Source organism: Polyodon spathula, chromosome 3 (genome assembly GCF_017654505.1).
Source record: "Polyodon spathula isolate WHYD16114869_AA chromosome 3, ASM1765450v1, whole genome shotgun sequence".
Taxonomy (NCBI): Eukaryota; Metazoa; Chordata; class Actinopteri; order Acipenseriformes; family Polyodontidae; genus Polyodon; species Polyodon spathula.
In genome coordinates, this window is record NC_054536.1 from 54,704,655 (window position 1) to 54,721,539 (window position 16,885).

The window sequence follows — 16,885 nt, forward strand, 5'->3', positions numbered from 1 at the left end:
TCTAAAACTTTAAATAGAGGCTCAAGAGCTGCTGTGTCAATTCTGTGTTTTTTTTTTTTTTTAAATATTACACACACACACACACACACACACACACACACACACACACACACACACACACACACACACACACACACACATATACACAGTGTACAAAACATTAGGAACACCTTCCTAATATTGAGTTGCACCCCCTTTTGCCCTCAGAACAGTCTCAGTTCTTCAGGGCATGGAGTCTACAAGGTGCCGAAAGCATTCCACAGGGATGCTGGCCCACGTTCACTCCAATGCTTCCCACAGTTGTCAAGTTGGCTGGTAGTGGACCTCCAAATAGCTCGTTCCATCTCATCCCACAGATGCTCAATTGGATTGAGATCTGGTGACTGGGCAGGCCACTGCAGTAAGCTGAATTCACTGTCATGTTTGTGGAACCATTCCTGGACAATCCGAGCACTGTAGCATGGGGCATTATCCTGCTGGAAAAATCCATTAGCAGATGGATACACTGCTGCCATGAAGGGATGCACCTGATTGGCAATGATGTTCAGATATCCTGTGACATTCAAACGTTGCTCCACTTTTAACAAGGGGCCCAATGTGTGCCATGAAAACACACCCCACACCACCACCGCCACCCTGCAATGTTGACAAGCGGCATGATGGATGCATGTACTCGTGGTTTTCTCTATACCCTAGTCCTCCCATCAGCGTGAAACAGCAGGAACCGGGATTCATCAGACCAGGCAATGTTTTTTCAAATCCTCCAGTGTTTTCGTTCCTTAGCCCACTGCAACAGCAGTTTCTTGTGTTTTGCTGAAAGAAGTGGAACTCTGTTAGGTGGTCGGCTGCCATACCCCATTCGTGTCAAGGTACAACGAGTTGTGCATTCTTTTATGAATCTTTCAGCACTAATGTTGTACTGGACTGTTAGTTGACTAACTGTAGCCCGTCTGTTGCTCTGCACAATTCGTGTCAGCCTCCTTCGGCCTCTTTCATCAATGAGCCGTTTTCGACCACTGGCCTGCCGTTGGCTGGATGTCCTTTGGGTGGTGGACCATCCTTGATACACACGGGAAACTGCTGAGTGTGAAAAAACCAGCAGCGTTGCAGTTCTTGACACACTCAAACCGGTGCTTCTGGCACCTACTACCATACCCTGTTCAAAGGCACTTAAATCTTTTGTCTTGCCCATTTACCCTCTGAATGGCACACATACACAATCCATGTCTCAATTGTGTCAAGGCTTAATCCTTTAACCTGTCTCCCTTTTATCTACGCTGATTGACGGTCAGTAATGCATCAGTAACGGATCATAGCATTCACCTGAATTCACCTATATATATATATATATATATATATGCGCACACACACCTGCTCATGCAACCACCTTTATTTAGCGATCACCTGGTCTAAGTGGCACTTTAAATTCCTCCCAATGATATCTGTTCTTTTACTTAACCATATTAAGCGACCATCTGTCTATAGCAACCAGTGACCACAATTCTCTTACCCAACAATGGACTCAAATTGTAATTAACTACCAATTTTAGCAGGCTTTTATCTGTAATCAACAAATATACTGTAACATTTTAATAGGCAGCAGAAAACAGACACTCTTGGTTCCAGTAATCATTCATTTCAGACACTCTCTCTCACCCGCCTGAGACCACCACTCTGCCAGCTTCACAGGATACAGCAATACATGAACCATGGCAACCACAACAGCAACAACACTGAACGCCGTGCAGCGCCTTCTTATATCTTTGCTCCCCCCCGTAGACACACACAGCATGTAAACACACACGCAGAATTACAGTACATTGGAAATACAGTAGAACAGCGGGAATACAGTACAAGAACTACAATACAAGAGAGAAATAATTGAGAAACAAAAGGTCCTTCACACTAGATGACAATTCAAGTTATTGAACTTGGAAAGACAAAGTGCCAGAAAAATTGCTGAAAAATTCGGCGTTGGAAAGACGCAGATACAGAACATTTTGAAACGATAGAGAGAACCAATAAGACAGTACGAAAACAGTGTGCACGCCAATCGAAAAAGACTTAAAAAGAGCAACCGGCAATGAAGAAATCAATGTCTCGTGCTGGCATTGGGTTCAGGATGCAATGAACTGACACGTACCTGTATCTGGGCCCGTGATTCAGACACAGGCAACAAAACTTGCAAAGGATTTAAGTATAGGGTATAATAGTTAGCCCTCTTAAGAGATCACCGTGTTAAGAGGCCACTATTTGACTGTCCCTTGAGTAGTCTCTGAATACAGGTTAGACTGTATATATTAATCTCACATATCACAGAAAGCTCTTTTTCATTTGCCATTTTTTAAAATTGTTGCACAAATTCAGGTGAGACGTTAAATAAGTGCAAGGTATTTTTGTCATTTGTGGACAATACGAACATCTGATTTTTGTATCCGAATACAGTAAAAAAAAAATATATATATATGTTAAAATATTCAGATGTTTGTCCCAGCACTAATTATACATATACTCCTTTCCAAAAACCTAGTACTCATCACTACATACCTCAACATCAATTACACATTCTGACTACAAGGAATTCTGTTGTTGGTTAAAACACACATTGGCAGTAAACACTGTGGGAATGCCAATGCAGTTACTGAATATGTTACCAATCACAAGGACTGCGATTTCCCAATGTTATGTCGGTATGGTCTGTCTTCAAGGAGAATTTGTCATGTGCTTAGTGATGTCATTGATGATGTCATATGTGATGTCAAATGTGACAGGAAACATACACATAAGGGTGCAGAGTTAAGGTTGCGTGGCTACCTTAACTTGCAACTTCCTAACCTTTTGGACTTTTGCAACGAAACAACATTAAACAAAGTTTTTGCCATTGAGCCTTTAGCTGATTTCTGCTGTCACCTTGCCATTAGTTGACACTACAAGCATGTAGCAGTACTTTTATAAAATGACTATGCACTAATGTAATTATAATGACACATGAACAGTATACGCCAACTGAAAGAGTTTAACAGAGCAACGTTTTGTGGGTCAGCATGACGCACACACAGAGCAGCTGGAGATTCAATTACTTCCAGATTGGCTACAAAGTCTACGCGCAGTGAAGTGTGAAATATTTCAGTTTTGAGGTGGGTGATGATGGATGGAATAGTAAAACAATATAACAAGACCTTGTTTCTCTCCATGGATATTGTAAAGTAAAGCACCACTAAGTTAAAGTAAGTTATTGCTGTAAAATACAGTTAACGTCTATATATGTTTGACATTGCAATTGTGTTATTATATTTCTGAGTTTTGAAAGACTTCGATATTATCGATATACAATTTTCATATCGTTGCCCATCCCTAATATATATATATATATATATATATATATATATATATATATATATATATATATATATATATATATATATATATATATACACACACACACACACACACACACACACACACACACACACACACGGCTCTTTTTTGTATACATTATATTCTAGAACATGATGCTTGTATTTGTATTAGGGATTAGTCACAACATATTTTAAAGCAAATCCTTTGCTGCCATCTAGTGGCTTCTGGGAAGTTAACAGTGATCCCATTACAAAACAAGACTGCTTTTAATAAAAGACAATGTTATGCAACACATGCCCACAAATAATCATGTGGAAGGCTAAATAGGGATAAGATCACTACACTACCTGCAAATAATCCAGACATGCCATTTTCAGTAATGATTCTTCCCATGATGTGAAAAGTTGAGGTTGATTTCTTTGGAGATACTGAAAAACATGGTGAAGGTTTATTAGACAGGAAACTAATTCAAAACACAAAGATATAATCCAAACTATGGAGACCACTGTCACACAACACGTGTAAATGAGGTGACATACAAGGGCCATGGAAAGCCTTCAATCTGCTACACAGTAAAGTACAAACTTGTTTTACATTCATGGTCAAGGAAATCCATTAAATAGTCACATAAGTAGGTCACATTCTGCAAGGCACAGTCCAGATATTTCTGTACAAAAACTGCAGCAGACCGGAAGACATAATTCTCTGTCAGGATAAGCCATAGCTGGATTTTCTAGACATTTTTATAGCTGCTGACCAATCTGTGATTGTCCCTGGAATACACCCACAACGAAGTGTTTAATGCAACGCAGGCCAATTTCCTCTTAATAAAAATACAGCTGTGGCTTATCTCAGCAGGGAAGTTTGATCAAATCAACCTCATAAATCAAGTAGACTAATATTTTGGTGAATACCTTGATTGTTTTACCTTAATATTAAAACATACGTGTTCAATTCTTATACTGTTTAGTATAGTGTAGGGATGTAGGGTGCCATAAGTAAGAATTGTCTCTAGTTTACAATAACACCTACTATTCAAAACTTCCAGCTCCCCAAGTTCAATCTGTCTTCGAGTTTTTACCACATCAAATGGCAAAGTAGCTACAGCAGCAATCTGAAGAAAAGAAATATTGATAACATCAGTAAAGGTTTACACTACAAATCAGTTCAGTACAGCTTTATTTATGTATTTTCATGTCAGTGCTGATAATCCAAGCAAGTGTTACTGAGAAGGCCACTAATGTTGTTCATATTTTCAACTTGTTTAAAGACAAAACAGTCTACATGTCTAAGATGTTTTTAAAAAAAGAATTTTTAACACAACACATTCTTTCAAATTAAATTAGGTAAGGCAGTCAAAAAGATCAGCGCTAATCAGGGTATGTAAATTTATGGGATAAACACTTTCAATAATCATATTCTTGACACCTCATTTTCTCTCAAGGTAAAGTAGTTTGAAAATTAATTGCCATTCCTGTTTTGATTCGTGTGATACAGCTGCCACCTTCTTAAAAAAAGAATAGCTGAATTGTTCATTTATTCAGACACAAATACAATCTCGCTGCTGTAAGTCTATAGGCCCCATTTCTGTTTTATTACCCAAAAGAGAGATCTCTCCCAAGTACCAAATTGTTTTTGTTGGTCATGAGTAAACACCAGTTTTGGATGAGGTCACTACAGGTGGACTTACAGAGCCTGACACTGCTCCCGATGTAAATGTGATCATGAATGTTGGCTCTCTCGTGCCATACTTCTCACACAGCCACTTCTTGCCCTGCTCATAGTTATACCAGTACATCGCTGTGGGGACAGACAGTTGAAGCAAAATCTACCATAAACCTGCCACTACCACACTGCGTTATCATGTATAAAAAAACAAAAAAACAATTAGAGCACTAACCTGACCAGTCTTATGTTTAATATACACTGCCCTGCCAAATGATGTTTTAAACATAGCCATGACATTTTAAAGACGGCCTTTGACAAAAATATTTAAAGAAATAAAATAAAATACATAGGTAAGTTCACACTTACAAATCACTTCAATATAGCTTTAGAGAACTATATTTTTACTAAAGCACAAATCACCAGAAAAACACTAAAAGTTTGCCTTATATTTTTTTTTTTTTTAAACTTCCAAGCTGCTGCTGTATATTATGTGAGAATTAAATATCTGATGACATTTCTAAACATTACTAGTAGTCATTTCTCTTTAAACATTCTCGCCAGCTTTGTGTAACTTACCCGAGAAGGGCACATCTCTGAGGAGAGTCGGACCCAAGCCCTTCCAAAGGGCCAGCCAGCCATCTTTAGCCACAGAAGACTGGACACAAACATGTAGCTCCCTGTAAGACAGCTTCTGAGACTGCATCTTGGTCCTCACTAATTCCAAAGGACTTATGACGGTTGCTGAACCCACTGAGAAAATTTGACAGTTATAAATTCACATGAATAGCAGACAAAAATTCCAACTTCCTGAAAACGTTGTGTAGTGATTTTTATATAGACTGTATATATTATATATGTTGTGACTATGTGGAATGTAATAAACGGGAACCAAAATGGTAATTTTTATTTTTTTCCCTTCACTTTACAAGCTCATTTCCACATTTGTTTTATTTAAAGTGTTTAAAGTTAAATTTCAGGTTTCGTTTGCTTGATCAGCTACAAAAAGGCACAAGCAAACCTCAAAACATATCCAAGATACGGCAATGGCAAGGAATGAAAAAAGAAAAATTTAAAATAAATGAGGTGTCAACTTTATGTACTGTGCATTTTGGGAATAAACAAAACAACGTTTAACGAACTGCTATTTGGCATCCTTTGTTTTGTAGTAAATTTACTTGGGTAAAGTAAGTCCTACACTACGTATTCTTAATCCTGGGCTATTTTTTTTACTTTAACGTGTTACATATTGTAACGTCTTGCTGTAAAATAAAATCACACACACGGGCCACGCCCCCTGCTGTTCGCGCCAGCACTAATATATCACAGTTAGTACTCGGGTCGGTTCGGATAGGGTTAGTGTGCAATCAGCGAGTATTTTTTTTCTTCCTCTTTATGCAAACTTCCTAAATTCAGTTCCTCCTTCACGAACTTTGGAAAACCACTGCACCATAGGTTCTTTGAGAAATGATCTCTTAAACCTGCTTATATGTTTTGTGCAGCCTGTCAAATGCTGCGTGACCAGGCTTTACTAAGTTACTACAGGATATAATTAATTTCCAACTAACAACCAATAATCACCTTGGCTAATAAACTGACATTTTGTGTAGCCTGTCAAATGGCACAAACTGTTTCGTTCCAGTTAATGATACAAAACCTGTTTGTCCTGTAGTAAACTATATACTTTTGTTTAAATGTAAAGAACGATTAAAAGTACAAAATTAAAACATTGCTCTTTAATGCAACGTTAGTTTTCTTTCTATCTTTTCCCCTCACAACCTTCCCTGAAACCCGGTTTATATCATGACCCACTTTATATCACGAATTATGCCTGCATGGCAATCATTATATACAGGCTGTCATCTGCATATAGGCTGATGGAGTAAAAAAGTGGAACGTTCCGTTGCTGGAAAGTGTACGTCTAAACCCACGGTTTGGAAAAATTACAACATTGTTATATTCAGCAAAACTACAAGTCCATGTGGATGTAGAATGCAAATCTTGAAAAATATTACTAAAATATGACAACAAAAAGACAGGAAATTAATTTCTGCAGTGACACACTGAAAAGGGATGTATTCGTCCTGTAGCTGCTAAAAGCCATAGTTGTAGTGTAATATTTGTTGTTGAACGTTACTTTAGTGGTTTGATATGATATAGGCTTGTCCAAAATGAGTATGCGAATTTGTAAGACCATCTTCTGTATGGCTATTCATGTAACAAAGTTTTGAAGAGGCTTTTGAAGAAGCCTGTTGTTGTCTTTGTTAAATCATGCAGTGTTGGATTACTTGGAAAGGAAGTAAATGAGACATGATCAATTGAGAATTTTTTTTCTTTAGTTACTTATGTTTTAACTGGAAACCGGGAATACTCTCCATTGAAGGTACTTAGTTTCAATAGCATATGTCTGGAATTTATTTGTGGATATGGTCTGGTCGGGTAGGGGTTGGGTATGCAACTATTTCAAAGATCTCAAGCTTGGGTCGGGTTTAAATTTAGGCCCAAGCAGACCTCTGCTACAAAGTACAATGATACCATCTGCTCATAAGCTGACTGGCAGGCAGTTTATCTTCCAACTCGAAGCATACGGCTACGTCAACCCTAAAATTCTCGAAGAAAGTGAAGAAAAAAGTTCTGGAATGGCCTTCGTAATCACCAGATCTCAATCCAACAGAAATGCTTTGGACTAAACTGAAAAAAGCTGCAGCCAAGGATTGTGTATCCAGTCTGTCTGAGCTGAAGGAAATGTGCAAGACAGAATGGGCCCAGATTTCACCAACAAGATGTAAAATAAGGGTTAAGAATGATCTTAAACGCCTGAAAGCCATAACAAAAGCAAAAAGGAGGACACATGAACACTAAAGCAGGGCGCCAATTGTTTTTTTTTTTTAATTTTTATTATAAACACGTAAACTACCAGAAATTGTGCATTTTAGTCTTTTTCTTAATTAGTGGCTAATGTTCAGTAAATGCTTGAATTTAACACGTTTTCTTGAATTATCTTCTATTAATGTAGGGAGCCAATACTTTTGTATGTGCCTGTGTTAGGGCTTTTGGCCGTTGTGGAGCACTGCAGTGAACAGCTGTTAGCCATTTCGTTTTCCCTTTCTTGAATTCGCTGTTATTGCAGGTAGTTTAATTCCTACCTGTTTTATACAACTATACTGGATATATAATCTGATTGTGATGTGAATAACGTGTTTTTTCATCAAGATTCCCTTGAAAATGATTCTTGTCTGGGGTGAAATAATATTTTTTGAAGCAGCTATTTATAAAAGGTAGGAGGAGAGGGGTTAAAGTTAAAGGGATTCAAGTTTCCTCTACCAATACATTTAAAAAAATGGTGTATTTGCTACTTCTGGCTACTTTTTACTTATTAGAGGATGACAATTCTGAATCGAATACATTCATCACCAACATAATGCCGAGCATTCATTTTCCTATTCGATTTACATGAATACTTTATATTATACATTATAATGACTCACCTCGAGCTAAAGCTCCAGCTAAAAGTGGTGCTTTGTCAGCACTACTTCCAAGGCTGCGCTTCAAAAAGGCACAAAGCTGATCATAGCATGTGAAATAAATAACTGTAGCCGGCACTGCCATAACTCTGGAAAAAAAAATGGATAAGTTGATGCAATACTTTTTAAAGAATATCTACAACAGGGTAATATTTATATAGCAAGAGCATATATATAGCACTGTGGCTATCAAGAAAACATTTAATGCTATTGTGGTAGTCGAGTTAATCAAAATAAACAACAATCACCAGAAGCAAGAATATTTTTTAACAAAAAACTGGATAAGGATGTATTTTAAAAAAAGCCCATCTATTTAATTTGGATATTGATGTAGGTTTGAGGTGGGTTCAAAGTGCATTCAGGAGCCCAGCGTCTGAGCAGAGACAGAAATATGATGTGATCATTTCTCTTTAAACCACTATAAAATTACAATGTGGACAATACAGAATAAAAATAACAATAATAGGCGATACATACGTAAATAATAGGCAGTACATATGTTTTAAGCCAAGTAATAGATAAGGTTGTTTATTTGTTGAAACGTACAGAGTTGGTGGGAGCCCGCTCCACAATGACTTCAGACCTTCATTACGAATGATTTTAACAAACGCATCCTGAAACAGAAACAAAAAAAAATAATTATGTGTTTAAAACTGAATATTTATTAACTCTGTGTTGAGCTCTTATCAGTGTTACTCTCTGGATTCTGTTATTGGTATTGGGTAAATTACACACCATTAATGGAAAGAAGGGATTTCAAATGCAGTGGTTCTGCAAGGTGAAAACAAAATATCCTTCCAAAGAATCGTGTTTAAATGAAATAAAACCTGGATTAAACTAAATAGGAATCAATTTCCCAACCTCTTGTTAGCTGTACAGTACACCCTCAATATAACGAACCTGTTGGGGTCAAAACCTTTTGTTCGTTATATCAAAGGGGATTTATTCCAAATCTGACATGAATTGTTTTAAAGTGCACCAAATCTCAATCCAACATGCAAGAATCCCAAACTGAGCTTGTATTCCAAATCAACCCGACATAAAAAGTTAATCAGATCCTCAAGTTTTTCTTCTTCTTGTTTTTTCTTTAATCAATTTTGCTCTGCGGCAAATGTTGCAGCACAAGCCAAAAAACAGTGCTTTTTGACAACCTGAATTCACGACAGAGATATGCCTGCGTGTAGCAGGGGGAGATCTGTGCTGACTCTGCTGGCGTGTTCACGGTGCTGCAGGACGAGGGCGGCAGTCGTCCAACAACCGCCTGTGAATCATGGCAGTGACACGGGGAGGTGGGAAAGTGGGTGTGTGGACTTTCCCCCTCTCTGAATGGCTGAGAGGCGGGTCTTGGGGAGATTGTTAGCCCTATAAGTTAACGCTTTGTTGTTTCCTCAGGTCTGCCCTTTTAAACGCGCCGAGAGTGCGGAAGTGCTGGTCCACGACCGAGAACCAGTCGGAGAGAAAGAAACTGAGTTTCAGAGCGAGACAGTGAGGGCGGGGAACCCTTGGGCAGACCCCTGAATAGTATAGCTGAGCAGGCTAGTTAGCCGGCAGCGTAGGATGGTGATCCGGGTCGCATGGGCAGCGGCGACCGGGATATCGCTGCAAAGTGCAGCACCTTTTCTTTGTAGTTTTGTTACTGTTTTATTTTCCCTTTTTCTTTTCGCCTTCTATTCTTGAATTATTGTTTGAAGCACCTGCGAGTGCGCTTGCACCCTGAACTGTTTTACCATTATTTGGTAAAGCAGACCACGGACCAACAGCGCCCTCTGCGGGCCAAAAGAAATCATTGCGTCAAAATAAAACTGGGCACCTGTGCGGTGTTTTCAAGTTCACCTGTCTGTCTCCTGAGTCAGTGAATTACCCACCACCTTTCCACACTGCGTTACTGCTTTTTTGAAACAATCAATATAGTTTCCAGCTTTGTTGCAACATAAAACAATTTTAGTTTCAGAGGCAGTTACTCAGCGTGCGCTTTTTATTAAGACAAAAGAGTTGACTTCACTGCAAAGGTAGCATCCCGTATATATATATATATATATATAAGAGCATAAGAAAGTTTACAAACGAGAGGAGGCCATTCGGCCCGTCTTGCTCGTTTGGTTGTTAGTAGCTTATTGATCCCAAAATCTCATCAAGCAGCTTCTTGAAGGATCCCAGGGTGTCAGCTTCAACAACATTACTGGGGAGTTGATTCCAGACCCTCACAATTCTCTGTGTAAAAAAGTGCCTCCTATTTTCTGTTCTGAATGCCCCTTTGTCTAATCTCCATTTGTGACCCCTGGTCCTTGTTTCTTTTTTCAGGCTGAAAAAGTCCCTTGGGTCGACACTGTCAATACCTTTTAGAATTTTGAATGCTTGAATTAGGTCGCCACGTAGTCTTCTTTGTTCAAGACTGAACAGATTCAATTATTTTAGCCTGTCTGCATATGACATGCCTTTTAAGCCCGGAATAATTCTGGTCGCTCTTCTTTGCACTCTTTCTAGAGCAGCAATATCTTTTTTATAGCGAGGTGACCAGAACTGAACACAATATTCAAGATGAGGTCTTACTAGTGCATTGTACAGTTTTAACATTACTTCCCTTGATTTAAATTCAACACTTTTCACAATGTATCCGAGCATCTTGTTAGCCTTTTTTATAGCTTCCCCACATTGTCTAGATGAAGACATTTCTGAGTCAACAAATACTCCTAGGTCTTTTTCATAGATTCCTTCTCCAACTTCAGTATCTCCCATATGATATTTATAATGTACATTTTTATTTCCTGCGTGCAGTACCTTACACTTTTCTCTATTAAATGTCATTTGCCATGTGTCTGCCCAGTTCTGAATCTTGTCTAGATCATTTTGAATGACCTTTGCTGCTGCAACAGTATTTGCCACTCCTCCTACTTTTGTGTCGTCTGCAAATTTAACAAGTTTGCTTACTATACCAGAATCTAAATCATTAATGTAGATTAGGAATAGCAGAGGACCTAATACTGATCCCTGTGGTACACCGCTGGTTACCACACTCCATTCTGAGGTTTTTCCTCTAATCAGTACTTTCTGTTTTCTACATGTTAACCACTCCCTAATCCATGTACATGTGTTTCCTTGAATCCCAACTGCGTTCAGTTTGAGAATTAATCTTTTGTGTGGGACTTTGTCAAAAGCTTTCTGGAAATCTAAATAAACCATGTCATATGCTTTGCAATTATCCATTATCGATGTTGCATCCTCAAAAAAATCAAGCAGGTTAGTTAGACACGATCTCCCTTTCCTAAAACCATGTTGACTGTCTCCCAGGACCCTGTTACCATATAGGTAATTTTCCATTTTGGATCTTATTATAGTTTCCATAAGTTTGCATATAATAGAAGTCAGGCTTACTGGTCTGTAGTTACCTGGTTCAGTTTTGTTTCTCTTTTTGTGGATCGGTATTACGTTTGCAATTTTCCAGTCTGTCGGTACCACCCCTGTGTCAAGAGACTGCTGCATGATCTTGGTTAGCGGTTTGTAAATTACTTCTTTCATTTCTTTGAGTACCACTGGGAGGATCTCATCCGGCCCAGGGGATTTGTTTATTTTAAGAGCTCCTAGTCCCTTTAACACTTCTGCCTCAGTTATGCTAAAGTTATTTAAAAGTGGATGACATGTGGGGCATGTTGTCAGTATCTTCCTTTGTAAAAACTTGTGAAAAGTAATCATTTAATATATTTGCTATTTTTTTTCTTCATCTACGACAATATATATGTTATTATATACACATACACACTACACACACAACGAGCATCAAAAGAAAAATATCACTATTATAACACATTTATTTTCGAAAAAAAAGGTAAAAAAAATAATGATTGGGCATTGATGAAATGTTTTCGGTTTCTTTTTAATCACTCGATCATTCATCCTTGACCTGAAGCATATGCACCTAATCACCTAATTAGTGAGACAGTTGATTGGACACTGGATATGGAGTGATTTCAGCTGCTGAATTGCAAGCTTGAATAAAAGCAATAAAGAAAGCTAAGCAAAAAAAAAAAAAAAAAAAAAAAAAAAAAAAAACAATATACCACGTTTGCCAAACAGCAGCGCCTTCATGCAATTGGCATGTTGGAGGCTGGACTAGGGCAGCGTACTGTGGCTGGCTGTCTTGGCTGCTCACAGAGCCAGCAATTTCAAATCTAGCAAGATGGTATAACCAGACATACTCTGTCAATGACAGGCCATGAACTGGGAGACCAAGAGTCACAACACCTGCCCAAGGTCCACAGATAGTTTTGCAGCATATTTGTGATGTTAATTGTTAATCAGCACAATAAAAAGTCACTGCACCTGCTCCAAAACAGAGTTTCTCATTTTTCGATCACATCTACTGAATTTTATTAAAATATAAGTGATAAGTTTCTTTTGATGCTCATTATATATATATATATATATATATATATATATATATATATATATATATATATATATATATATATATATGGGCACACATTATTATGTAACGTTCGCAAAAAAATGTTTACAGTATGGGCAATCGCAAAAAATTTTGTGGACAGTGCGCCAAAATCAAGCACACACATGGGCAAACAGACTTTGCCCATCTATGTGATTTAGCAACTATTTTTTAGTGCCCACCTGGCAAGTCAGCATTAGCACTGGACATGGGCTGAACTTTAAGGGAGTGTCCTCATTTACATATGAATGTACTGATTTAGCAAACCATCAACAGTGTTAGCGTTTGCGTTTTAGCTGACTTGTGAAAACCAGGTCTAAACTGTGTGCAGATAACTCTGTCGACTATAAATATCAGTGAAACTACCAGAGAAGCAGGTAAAGAAAAGAAAGACAGAAAAAATAGAAATAAAAGAAATAGAGTGCACACTGGATTTCTACACAGCCAGACAAAGAGAGAGGAGGGGGAGGAGACGTCCCCAAATATTTAGAAGTCACCTGTCTTTTCTGAGCCTGTCTGACAATGTATGCAGCAATTTTTCCTCAACATACAAACAATCACCGACTTCTGCCAACTGCTTCAGGCTGACCTGAAAGGAGACATGCGGAGAGTGCACTGTGCCTGTAGCACTAAGGATACCCACTGCACTAACATTTTATGCCACTAGCTCGTTCCAACAAACTACGGCTCACTGTAAAGCCATACATATTTGCAACCAAAATATTTCGCGAAACACAACCATAAAACCTATTTTACTCCAGTAATGTTGGCGACACATTGCAATATACAAAGTATGCATTGTTAGTAGAATTTGATTTTGTGCCAAAAATTTATTTTTTTTATACAAGAAAAATGCATAACAGAAGACTTGCAAATATTTATGCTTTACAGTATACTGCAGACATGAGCCAGTTGGCTGTGCAGTGTGATGTACCTGCAGCTTTAGTAAAGCGGGCAGGAGAATTCATTCATTTCCCTGTCTCTCACGCACTGCAAAAAAATATAAAACAGGGTTTTCTTGAGAGCCATGGGTGTCCTGGTGTCCTGGGAGCCATCGATTGCACACGTGCAGCTACGCGCACCAGCACAGAATAGGCACCTCTACATAAATCGTGGTCGAGACTGCAAATGCTGCTAGTGCCAAGCAGGTCAAACAAAGCCTTATAGATGACTTTTTATTTGGTAAGTATTCACTCTCCACCTCCAGGCTGCTAAAAAAAAAATGTAGCCTTGCTTGAGGGGCTGGTCATCCTCCTCACGGGCTGCAGACTTTTTTTTTTTTTTTAATTTTTTTACCGTTTTGTCTCCTTTTTTATTTGGGTTTCAAAATGCCCTCCGTTCACTATCGCAGATGCAGAGGTGATCTTAAAGGCAATGTTGAATCCCTGTTGTTTGTAACCTTACTCCCCCCCCCGCCATTGTGCTTTGATTGGCTGGGCACATGACTTGCTATTTGAAATGCATTGAGACCTATCACTGCAGTTTGCTAAAGCTGTCATTTTTGCCCTAGCGAAAGCGGCTGCGCACATATTTGCTAATTAGGTACCAGGAAGCAGCAGCAACATTTCATCCAGAGTCAGTGTGAATTTAATACCTTCAAAAATACATATAAAAAAGCTTACCAGAGTCCCTTTGAATTGCCCAGGTGCTTTGTACCAGGCTTTGGTGTTTCCATTTTCACAGACACATATATGGTCCATCAGTCCATTGCAATATACAAAACATTTCCCTGTAAGGACAAGTATAAAAATACTGGTATTTCTTTACACAGAAAAGACAAAACAAAACTATATTTGTCAAACAAAATTACCTTTACGAAATGGACTGCTTTGTGCCTGGAGTCTTATTTTCACAACATCTAAGGGTGTAACTGAAATAATAATAAAAATAAATAAATAAAAATTACATAGGGTCATATTCACATAGCATTTACCATCATTAGCCTCTTGAGTTGGTTAGTTAAAGCTATAGCAGCTTTCTATAATTGATTTGTGAATGGTTCTCAGTGCTGTGTATTTTTATACATCACTGAATCAGTTATTTTAAGAAAGTTTGCTATTCCAGAAGTTTCAGTGCAGTTTCATTTTTGTAAAGTCCTTATTCATTAAATGTTCTTATAGCTCTGCTGGTACACCTCAAACCAGATCTAGCACTCCCAACCGGTTATCAGCTTCAGATTTATATTAAACAAAAAAAAAAAAGGAGTAATATCAATAAGAAGAACTCAGAATAAAAACTACAAAAAAAAGTAAGGGGTCAGTTTAAAAATAAATACATTTAACAAAAAAAAACGTTCCTAAAGTTTCACAGGCAAAGTTTCACAATCGTGTACTATATAACGTTACTTTGGGTAAGACAGTCCAGGCTTAGCGCTAATCGGGGTCTGTGAAGCCACCTCTAAAATATTGTCTTCCTTACCAAACAATGAAGTCAGCAAAGCTCCTGAACAGGAGGCCACCATTTGCTGGAAAGGTGTGATTCCATTTAGCTCAATTGCTGGTCCACTTGCACTCATTTTTAATTTTTTGCCCTGTTACAATACATTAAAAAAAAAAAAAAAAAAACATTATAATAACTTTCATTAACACAAGATTATACATATATACAGTCACAGAACACACACACACCTGCGGTTGATTGTTTCACCCATGCTTATCAGATAAACAGTTGCAAAGTATCTCTTTACAAATACATTAAAAAAAAAAAAAAAAAAGGATATACGGAATTTACAACACTGTACTTTTTTTCGTTAATTACCGATGCAACTTACCTAAAATGTCCTCAAAACATAAGGCGATTGCAATGTAACTATTCAAGTTAGGTTTAAACGGAATTCGAAAATAAATTCTGTAAATGGACATTCAAGTTATTAATTGCTCATACCCGTCACCAAACCTGTAGCTCAGTTACATACATATATATATATATATATATATACATACATACATACATATATATAAAAGCAATACCCATGAATCAATTTGATACAATCACAGAATAAAAACCTCTCCTTCCTTTAATTTACTTTAACCCAGGTAGACTGTTTATATTCTGCCCTCTAGGACCTACTTTCACACAATTTAAGAGCAAACAAGCATTGCGCTGAAGGCAAGTCACTGCTTCCCCCACTCATCATCCTCGTGTTTGCCTTTAGCACATTCTACACAAATTCACCGTGCTGGCAAAAAAAAATGTTTTATTTATTTATTTATTTTAAAAACAACTTCCTGTTTAAAATAAGTTCATTTAAAGTTCAACTGCCAGGTAAGATAAATATCTTGATTTCAAATACAAAATCGTTTTTTTTTTTTTTTTTTTTTTTTTTTTGTAATATAATTTAATTAATTTTTAAATTTGTCAACTGATGTCAGAATTGACTACAAATACTTACATTCTTTTTAATATGTATTTAATATTATTTAAATAAATCTTGTTTTATATTATATCATGTTTAACACAAACAGTGTGGTGTGAATATATACACATATATATATATATATATATATATATATATATATATATATATATATATATAGATATATATATATATATATATATATATATATATATATATATATATATATATATATATATATATATATATATATATAAAAAAAACAAAAACATATATACATTTTATATATATATATATATATATATATATATATATATATATATATATATATATATATATATGTGTGTGTGTGTGTGTGTGTGTGTGTGTGTGAACATACTGTTTTGTTTTGTGTTAACTTGAACATATGATATTGTTCTAAATAAGATTAAAATAATATTTATGGCTTAACTACCGAACAAATTAAAGAATGTAAGTACTCAGTTGGAACAAGTTTAAAATAATATTATATATATTATATATATATATATGCATTTGTTT

At 37.0% G+C, this 16,885-nt stretch overlaps 1 protein-coding gene across 2 annotated transcripts in view; it reads right to left on the minus strand.

The window, feature by feature from the left end:
- slc25a40 (solute carrier family 25 member 40) overlaps nt 1–16,053 on the minus strand; it is a 37,225-nt gene extending 21,172 nt beyond the window's left edge. For both annotated transcript variants that reach the window (XM_041245487.1, XM_041245486.1), the window contains exons 1-10: nt 15,761–16,053; nt 15,409–15,520; nt 14,801–14,860; nt 14,613–14,719; nt 9,096–9,163; nt 8,514–8,638; nt 5,605–5,778; nt 5,051–5,160; nt 4,393–4,474; nt 3,708–3,788 (exon numbers count right to left, since the gene is read on the minus strand). In XM_041245487.1, the coding sequence (XP_041101421.1) occupies nt 3,708–3,788; nt 4,393–4,474; nt 5,051–5,160; nt 5,605–5,778; nt 8,514–8,638; nt 9,096–9,163; nt 14,613–14,719; nt 14,801–14,860; nt 15,409–15,505 (904 nt within the window). In that variant the 5' untranslated portion in view covers nt 15,506–15,520; nt 15,761–16,053. The remainder of the gene's footprint in view (nt 1–3,707; nt 3,789–4,392; nt 4,475–5,050; nt 5,161–5,604; nt 5,779–8,513; nt 8,639–9,095; nt 9,164–14,612; nt 14,720–14,800; nt 14,861–15,408; nt 15,521–15,760) is intronic.
- Between the last annotated feature and the right edge of the window lie 832 nt (nt 16,054–16,885).